The sequence below is a fragment of the Hemitrygon akajei genome, unplaced genomic scaffold (assembly GCF_048418815.1).
Source record: "Hemitrygon akajei unplaced genomic scaffold, sHemAka1.3 Scf000104, whole genome shotgun sequence".
Taxonomy (NCBI): Eukaryota; Metazoa; Chordata; class Chondrichthyes; order Myliobatiformes; family Dasyatidae; genus Hemitrygon; species Hemitrygon akajei.
This window is the reverse complement of record NW_027331990.1, coordinates 614,085-623,882: the sequence shown is the minus strand read 5'-3', so window position 1 is coordinate 623,882 and position 9,798 is coordinate 614,085. Positions and strand designations below refer to the sequence as shown.

General features: G+C 43.4%; 1 protein-coding gene across 3 annotated transcripts; it reads left to right on the top strand.

Annotated features, from left to right (window-relative positions):
• Positions 1–629: 629 nt before the first annotated feature.
• LOC140723207 (muscarinic acetylcholine receptor M2-like) lies at positions 630–9,308 on the top strand. Of its 3 annotated transcripts, none has more exons than XM_073037816.1 (2): positions 630–658; positions 7,952–9,308. In XM_073037816.1, exon 2 carries the CDS (start codon positions 8,043–8,045, stop codon positions 9,306–9,308), a length of 1,266 nt encoding a protein of 421 aa, XP_072893917.1. In that variant the 5' UTR covers positions 630–658; positions 7,952–8,042. The 3 variants fall into 3 exon arrangements, with proteins under 3 accessions (XP_072893917.1, XP_072893918.1, XP_072893916.1); XM_073037817.1 differs by lacking the exon at positions 630–658 and adding an exon at positions 7,074–7,098 and having other exon boundaries at positions 7,957–9,308; XM_073037815.1 differs by lacking the exon at positions 630–658 and having other exon boundaries at positions 7,896–9,308.
• The last annotated feature ends 490 nt before the right edge of the window (positions 9,309–9,798 follow it).

Sequence of the window (9,798 nt, the reverse complement as noted above, 5' to 3'; positions counted from 1 at the left end):
TCAGATTAAGAATGAGAAAGATAATTCATTTGGGTGATCGCGCTGATTCTGGCGCACAGAGCGTAGGTGCTCGGTGAACTGGTCTCGCCGTTTTACAGGAGGCCACACCGGGAGCACCGCACAGAGTGTCGCCTGATCTGAAAGGACAGTTTGGGACCCTAATTGGTAGTGCTAGCGTTAGCACTTGTTTTGCTTACAATGATAAGTGCCGGGAGGGAGATCAGTGCAGCAGAAAAACACCTCAAGAACGTGAGAGCAGCTTTAATGTTAATAACCCTCACGGTCCCGGGAGTAGCCTGCTCTCTGAGTCCCAATTCAAATGTGCAGTTGAACAAAAGCTGAAAGCCCTCGAACGTTCCGTTCGTAATCGCACTCACAGGCCTCTGAATTGCCTCCAGTCTCGCTCCCAATTTGATTGGGACATCGGAAAAGTAAAAACACATATATAACTCCATAGGAATCATGTAGGCCTCATAGAAACATCGTTGTGATAATACCTCTGAGCTCAGTGCAATTCATTCAGGAAGGGTGGGACAATTTGAAGACACAGCCTTGGCCAGGCTGCGTGACAAATAAAATCGCCGGAGAAGGATGACCGCCAGGGAGGCCTCTGTGACGTCAGCAGTCAATCTTGTCTAGTGGCTGTAAGTAAAAGTCAGTGGCTGCAACTGGAAATGAATTTCCTGTCCTCACTATTTCTAAATTCTGGTGCAGCAAGAGTATTTATAAAAAGGTAATAATGAAGATTCCCTGGCAATTGTTTTAATGCTCAGCAGTACCCGTGAAGACTTTGGGGAGAATGAAAGACAGACGGCGAGAGACTGGGGGAGCATGAATGGCAGACATTGAGAGATCGAGACGGAGAGAATGGGATAATGGGGTGAGAGGGACGGGGTGAGAGCGGTGGTGGAGCGAGCGGTGGTGGAGCGAGCGGCTGGGAGAATGAGAATCGGGGAGAGAGACGTGAGGAAGACGGGGAATGAAACTAGAAGAAAGAGACAGAGCAGAGAGAGACGGGGAGAACCAGATTATGGTGAGTGGGAATCGGGGGAAATCACTGGGGACAGCGAGAGACGCGGGGGAGAGCAAGCGAGACTGGGGCGAGCGAAACAGATTTGGGAGAACGAGAGAGACTGGGAGCGGGATGCTGAGCAGACAGGGAGACCGGGGGAGAAAATGGAGTAAAACTAAGAGAAAGGGAGTGTAGGAGCGAAGAGAGTCTGTGCGGAGAGCGATCCAGAGGGGAGGGTGTTAGGGGAAGAGACCTGTGGGAGCGAGAGACCGTGGTTGGGGTCCCGGAAGATTGACTGTGGGAAGAGGGGGAGAGAGTGAGATTGTTTTAGAGACTGGACCTATCCTCCAGCTCACTATGTGTGTGCTGACCATGAAGACAATTTTTTTTACTGCATGTTTGCCTGCATGCGTGTCGTTCGCCTCATTGACTAAATCCCCGAAGGATTTAACCACCTTATTGCTCTTTGACCTATGTCTCCTCCTCCTTGTTAACCACACGTCTGAGAATATCGCCATGCCAACTTCCTGATATAATTCGCTCTATCTGTCTCTCTCTTGCTCTCACTCGCCTGCTGTCCATCACTTCGGTTCTCTGTTGCGCTCCCTCCCTGTGCTCCATCACCACTCAATTGCTGACAGCAGTCATAAAGGTATGTGCCTTTACGGTATTGTGATAGATGTTGTGAAGCCGTGCACCCTCCCGCTCTGGCAGCGGCTGTAGTAGTATCTGTATTCTTACCGTACGGGGTTTTGTGTTCTAAAGCTCAGTTAAAGTTCTCCAGCTGGAAGACAGTTGAAGGTGGCAGAGGGAATGAGAACCTATAGGTAGAGAAGGAGGAGAAAAAGAGCGTGTACGTAATGACGGGTCACAACAGGAGCAAGAGTGTTTCACACAGACGAAATTATACTCAGGGATCAGGCAGTGTTGTCAAAATCGAGAAGCAGGGGTAACAGGCTCGCCTGAACTTTCAATTTAATAAGAGAGGGAAAATTTATGCAAAGGAAAATTCTATGGGAAAGAATAAACAGAGGCCGACACCATTCATCAGGACTCTGAGTTTGTGCATGTTGTTTTTGGATTTCGGGGATCTAAGAGATTTTCTGATGTTTGCTTTGTATCACTGTTCATCACATTGTTTGTCTTCTAACTCTCTTCATAAAAATCCGATTCAATGGGTATTTCACCGCATTCTTCAGTTCCTCTCTGAATTTGCTTTGGGTCAGTCCGTAAATACAAGTGTTGGTACAGGAACTGAGAACCTGCAGCATCGCGGAGATCTCTTCTGCGATGTAACAGGGGTCCGGGACAGAATAAACCAAACTCATTGAAATTCGTTGATAGATATAAAATGCCACTTGTGTTACCCACAACAAGATGAAACTACCGGATATGCTGAAGAACAAAATGATGGATTTGCGACGGTTCGCTCTCTCCCTGTCCGTACCATTCTCTCCACTCTTTTGTCCCCGGAGCCCCTTACGGGCTCGACTGGCCGCTAGAATCCGCCTGACAGTCAGTATATTGAACAGCAAAATCAGAAAGAATGGGGCACAAGGGCTTAAAATGTTGTAAAACAATTCAAATGCAGCCCGTGAGTGATAGTTTTCGAAACTCGATGTAAGAGCACAATACCAGGGAACACTATCAATTGGTACCATAGACTCGTATATAAAGCCCCAAGGGACACTCCCCAAACAGGTCAGCACACTCACTGTCCCGATAACCACAGTCGCCGTTCTCTCGGTGCAATATTTTGCTTTCAGCTTCTCGTAGCAAATAGCCACAAATCGATCGACAGTGAAAGCGACAGTCAGCCAGGCAGAGGTCGCAGTGCTCGCAAATACCAGCCATCCACCGAGACTGCACACAGGAGTGATGAAAAGGAATGATCGGCGAAAATAAAACGATGCAGTCCACCGCAGCAGCGGATCGGAGATAACGACCAGGAGATCGGCCACTGACATTCCCACCATGTAGCGAGTGACACATTTGGAGAGACCGCACTTTCCCCGGAGCAGGATCACAATCGCCACCAAGTTCGCTGGAAGAGAGAGAGGGAACAGAAAGTTGAGAGAAAAAAAAACCTCATCACATTCGCTAAATTGTTACTACCAAAAGATAGTTTTTTTTTTGTTGCACCTAACTCAGACAACCGTTCAAGTGCAACTGCAGTCAATCAATTCGTTTAGTCTCAGCGGGCTGTGCAAACCCAGTATTCCCAAATACAGGGCATCTGCTACAAGACCAAAGCACAGAAACCCGAACATCAAATTATTGAACATAAACAGCTGGAAGAACGCTGTCTAACCCGTTCGCTAAATTCCTGCAGCAGTTTGTTTTCGATCCGGATGCCAGAATACACATTCCCGGTGTTTCCATTCCATTCCTGAAATGCAGAACACCGGGACTGGACAGGTGACAGTGGAAACCAGCGACAGAAGCGATCACAATATTATAATTAAACTTCAATTACCACCAACGGCAGGTGACACTGCGGCCTACCGGGAATTCCAAAGGCTGAAATAAAAGGACAGTAGACTTCCTCTATCTGCCAGATGAGAGAATTATCCATTTCAGTGAGAATGTACGAATTCTGTTACTCCCGAATCCACAGCTCGGGCAGACACTTTGAGCTGATTTCGTCAAAACGGCGCTGATTTATAGAAAGTATCGGTCTCCTGAGATATGGTTGCACCACTGACTAACTTTCTTCGTTACAGCTACTTGAACAAACACTTCAATTTAAATCCATTGTCTCTGATGTAAGTATTCGGCCAACTGAAGACAACTACACCAAAAATTCTTGGGCGTTGTCTAAGCAGTGATTCATCCACAGGAAATAATGCGGGAGCTCTAATGACAAAGACTGACTTCATCACGGAGCAGTCACGTTTACAGATTTCAGGGATTTGCTGACTAATTGTAGATCTGTAAACGAGGTGCACCGACACCGCCTGACCTACACCGAACTTCTGCCCCTGCGGTTTTCAATTTTGAACTGCCCTTCAGTGCTTCAACACCTTCCTGGCCAGATACAAATATGCACACAAACACATTCCCTCTCTCTCTCTCTCTCTCTCTCTCTCTCTCTCTCTCTCTCTCTCTCTCTCTCTCTCTCTCTCTCTCTCTCTCTCTCTCTCTCTCTCTCTCTCTCTCTCTCTCACACACACACACACACACACAAACACACACACGCACACCCACACACACACACACACACACACACACACACACACACACACACACACACACACACACACACACACACACACACACACACACACACACACACACACACACACACACACACACGAAACATAGATACGAACAGAGATATAACAGCCAGATGAACGTCGTGTTAGCAACGGACAAATGAGCACGTTGCCGATGTAGAAAAAAAGACGAAAACATCTGCAGATGGTTGAAATCCAAAGCACCAGTCACAATGTTCTAGCAAATTAGTCTCCCCCAGTACAAGAAACATCCTCTCCAAATCCTCTCTATAAAGGCAGTTCAATATTCGATAGGTTTCAATGAGATCCCTCTTCATTCTTCTAAACTCAAGTGAGTACAGGCCCAGATCCATTAAATTCTCCTAATTGATTAACACTTTTATTCCCATGGACATCTATAGACCCTCTCCAATGCCAACACATATTTTCTTAGATAGGGGGCCCAAATCTGCTCACAGTGCTCCATGTTTGGTCTGACCAATGGTTATAATGCCCCAGAATTACATCCTTACTCTTATATTATAGTTCTATTGAAATGAAAGCGACCACAAACTCAGCCCTCAAGTCAACCATTAGATAATCCTGAACAAGGAGTCTCAAGTTCCTTTGCACCTCTGATTGTTAAATTTTCTCTCCATTTAGAAAATAGTCTATGCCTTTAATCCTTCTACCAAAATGCATGGCTATATATACACTTCCCTACACTATATTCCATCTTCTCATTCTCCCTGTCTCTCTAAACCTTCTTCAGATAATTAGCTTCCTGAACGCTACCTGCCCCTCCAACTCTTTTTGTGTAATACTGAAACTTGGCATAAAGCCATCAATTCAGTCACCCAAATCATTGACATATAACGTGAAAAGAATCGGCTCCGACAAAGACCCCTGTGGAACACTACTAATAGACTGCAGCAAACCAGAAAAGACCTCTCACTCCTTCTCTTCTGCCAGTTAGGCAACCTTCTATCTATGCTAGTATCTTTCCTGTAATGCCATGGGCTCTTAATTTGCTAAGCAGACTCATGTGCTGCACATTGTCAAAGCCCTTCCGAAACTCCTAGCAACCAATATCCACAGATTTTTTGTTGTCTATCCTGCTTGTTCTTTCCTTAACGAATTCCAACAGATTATTTAGGCATGAATCCCCCTGAAGGAAGCCACTCTGACTTTGCCTGCTTTATCATGTGCCTCCCACTACACCAAAACCTCAATCTTAATAATGACCCTAATACCTCCAACTACTGAAGTCAGGATGATTGGATAATAATTCTCTTTCATTTGCCACCCTCCCTTAAAGTGTGGAGTCATATTTGCTTTTTTCCAATCTTCCAGAGCCATTCTAGAACATAATAATTCTTGAAAGATCATGACTAATGCCTCCACGACATCCGCTGCTACCTCTTTCAGAACCCGAAAGTCTAGTATATCTGGTCCAGGTGACTTATCTAGCATTCAAACTTTCGACCTCAAAAGCACCGTCTTCTTAGTAATAGCAACAACATTTAATTCTCCCTCCGATACTTTTGGATTTTTGACATACTCCTAGTGTCTTTCACAGTGAAGACAGGCAGAAAATATGTATTAGGTTTGTCTGCCATTTCTGTTCCCCCATTACTACCTCGCCAGCATCATTTTCCAGTGGACTCTCCTTTACTTTTTATATTTCTGAAAGAATTGTTTTGTGATCATCATATTATTGGCTAACTTATGTTCATATCTCTCTTTATAAATTATTGCTGGCTTTTTTAAAATCATCCCAATCCTCCAACTTCCCACAATTTTTACTGTATTTGTTTGTTCTCTTTTTTCCCTCTATGCTGTTTTTGACTTCCGTTGTCAGCCACCTTATCCTCCCTTTAGAATACTTGAGGATGTATCTATCCTGCGCCTTCTGAATTGCTCCCAGATACACCAACCATTGCTGTTTTGCTGTAATCCCTGGTACTGTCCCCTTCCAATTAAATTTGGCCAGCTCCTCTCACATGCTTCTGTTACAGTATCCCTTTTGTTTCAACTAAAATACTAATATATCTGACTTTGTTTTCTCCCTCCCAAACTGCAGAGTGAATTTATCATATTATGATATATGTCTCCTAAGGGTTCCTTTACCTTAAACTCTCTAATGAAATCTGGTCCATAACACAGCACTCAATCCAAAATTGCCTTTTACCTGGTGGCCCCAACCACAAGCGGTTCCAGAAACCCAACGTGTACGCTTTCTACAAATTCCATCTCTTGGGGTTCGGCAGCAACCTGAATTTCTCAATCTACCTGCATATTGAAATACCCCACGACTATTGCAATATTTCCATTTTTACATGCATTTTCTGTCTCCTGTTGTAAGTTGTACCCCACCACTAGGCCACTGTTCTAAGGCCTTGATATAGCCCCCATCAGGGTCTTTTTTTACCTTTGCAGTTTCTCAACTCTACCCACAAGAATACTCCATCTTCCAATTCAATTTTTCCTATTTGTAAGGATCTGATTTAATTTTTTACTAACAAACCCGCTCCATCCCCTTTACCTACCTGCTTGTCCTTTCTATACAATCTATCTTTTGACGTTAATCTCCCAACTATGATTTTCTTTCAGCCACGATTCAGTGATGGCCACGATGTCTTAACTGCAAACTCTAACCTCAACCTCATTCCATATACTGTACAGTGAGCTTTCAAATATGACAGCTTCAGGCATATATTCCTCACTCTCTTCAATTTTGTCAGCAAGTTAGACTTCAACTCATCCCAGTGACTGCAACCTGCCTGTCCTTCCTCACAGTCTCACTACACACTGCATTTACTTGTTTACCAACTGCCCCGTCTTCAGACCTATCATTCCAGGTCCCATCCTCCCTGCCTAAATAGTTTAAACCGTCCTCCACAGCTTCCCCAAACCTGCCCACAAGGATATTGGTGCCCCTTAGCTTCAGGTATCAACTATCATTTTTTTACAAGTCATAACTTCCCCTCATAGACTATTAGTTTCAAGAAAATTAGACCATCGTTGCTTAGCCTTCTCATCGGTTTCATAACTAGGGGAAATCAACAGTGTTAAACCACCATTAACATGGATCCTTAGCATTCTGTTTTGAAACACATGCTGTTGATCTGACGTAACTCAATCCCAGATTCTTCTCTCCTTCCGGTACTTTGCTTCATTTTTACTTTTGACTGCACGTTTATGGAGTTTGGATGGTTGTTCCTGCTATAGGAGAGGGATGATCCTGTGCATCTGTTTTTCTTGCGCCCTTTCTCGGTTTTCTATTATTCATATAGTTTTTGCGTTTAAGGCACGTGTACATAAGGGAACCAAGGGATCGGAGGTTTCCCATCATTTTAAGTGCATAAAGGTAGACCAATCTGATGAAAACATGTTTGCAATGTCGGGCATCATCTTCATTCGGTTAGTTAATAGTATTTAACAATTAATTCATAATTAATTGTACGTACAAAAAATGATCTCTGTGATTCCTGTTTATAAATAAGTCCCTCAGCAATAATCTTGAAGTTTTTTACAACAGCTGGTCTTCTGTGTTCTTGCTGGTGAGACTTCAGTTAGAAATCCTTTATTGCTTGTTTGCTAATATTTCTCCTTTTTCTCTTATTTTCTACGGTTAGGCCACTTCATTGCTAACTCAGAGGGAAAGGATGGCTAATTCAACGCAGACAAATTCATCTCTCAGCAACCTATCAGACATTCAAAGAGGAAGCGCTTACAAAACAGTTGAACTAATCTTCATTGTGATTGTAGCATTATCTTTGAGTCTGGTGACCATTATCGGAAACATTCTGGTTATGCTTTCTATCAAAGTAAACAAACAGTTACAAACAATTAACAACTATTTTATTTTCAGCTTAGCCTGTGCTGATTTGATTGTTGGTGTGTTCTCTATGAATCTTTACACCATTTACATCGTCATTGGCTACTGGCCCATGGGCCCAGTGGTGTGTGATTTATGGCTGGCTCTAGATTATGCTGTTAGTTATGCATCTGTCATGAACCTTCTTATCATCAGCTTTGACCGATATTTCTGTGTGACAAAGCCTCTCAGCTACCCTGTGAAGAGAACCACCAAGATGGCACTGATGATGATTGCAGCTGCTTGGGTGCTGTCATTTATCCTGTGGGCTCCTGCCATTCTCTTCTGGCAGTTCATTGTAGGTGGGCGGACTGTTGAAGAGGGTGAGTGTTATGTACAGTTCTTCTCAAATCCAGTTGTCACTTTTGGCACTGGAATAGCATCCTTCTATCTACCGGTTATTATCATGACTATTTTGTATGTGCACATATCCCGTGCTAGCAAGAGTCGGATCAAGAAGGATAAGAAACAGCCAGAGTCAAACAAAGGCCCCATTTCTCCCAGTCCAGAGCGAGGCAAAATAATGAAACCGAATAATAACAACATGTCAAGTGCACCTGATGGGTTGCAGAATGTCAAAGTACAAAATGGCAAGGCAGCTGGTGAAGTAATGACGGATCACTGTGGCCAAGGAGAGGAAAAGGGGGTCTACAATCACAAGACTTCCCTCAGTGTCGTCCCTTCCATCCAGAAGGAGGAAGGAAAGATTGATGAGAGCACAAAGGTCTCCAGTGCACAAAGGTATTTTAGCAACGGCAGCTCCAAGCTCTCCAGCATAAAGGTCGTAACGAAATCCCAAAAGAGTGACTACTGTGCTACCACAATTGAAATGATGTCAGACAACAGCACCAAGAATGGTAAAGACAGAGAGCTCCGCGCAGCCCACAAGATCATTAAAATGACAAAGACCCCTGCTGAGAAAAAGAACGGAGCTGTAACCCGGGAGAATAAGGTGACCAGGACCATCTTGGCTATTCTGCTGGCATGTATCATCACCTGGACGCCATACAGTGTCATGGTACTCATTAACACTCTATGTTCAGTCTGCGTTCCTAACACAGTATGGACTATTGGATACTGGCTCTGTTACATCAACAGTACTCTCAACCCAGCCTGCTATGCACTATGCAATGCCACCTTCAAGAAAACCTTGAAACATCTTCTCTTCTGCCAATATAAAAACATTGGTGCACCAAGATAAAATCAACAACCAGCTCCTCTCCATGAACATTTTATACATGGTATAGATGACTTTCACAATGTTTATCATAAATGTATATAAGCAAAATGTTCAACACGCTAAGTTATGGCTCAAATAGACATTATCTGTAATATGGTGAAAGCACACTTGAGCTCTGTCCACTTAATTTCTTATTTCTGCTTAAATGACGAATGTGCTGATTATTATAATATTTCTGTGTGAAATCGTAAATTAACCTGCCTAGATTTCAAATATAGTGCGTTCCAGTTAATTGGGGAACACGAGGAATTGTACATTTTGGCCCGATTAAATGGTTGCCCCAGTGAGCCGAAGTTTCCTGGAAATAGTTAACAAAGTATAAAAAAAAGACAAACTTACATATAAATAAGTAACGTACTATGTGTTTAAAGGAAATACAGAATAAATTAGAACACAACCAAAATCACTGCAGTATATAAAACTGTATTAGTTCCTAATTATTATGCTGGAA

What these genes read in the sequence shown, in the direction of transcription:
- LOC140723207 (XM_073037815.1), top strand. Translation starts at nt 7,896, where the DNA reads ATGGCTAATTCAACGCAGACAAATTCATCTCTCAGCAACCTATCAGAC.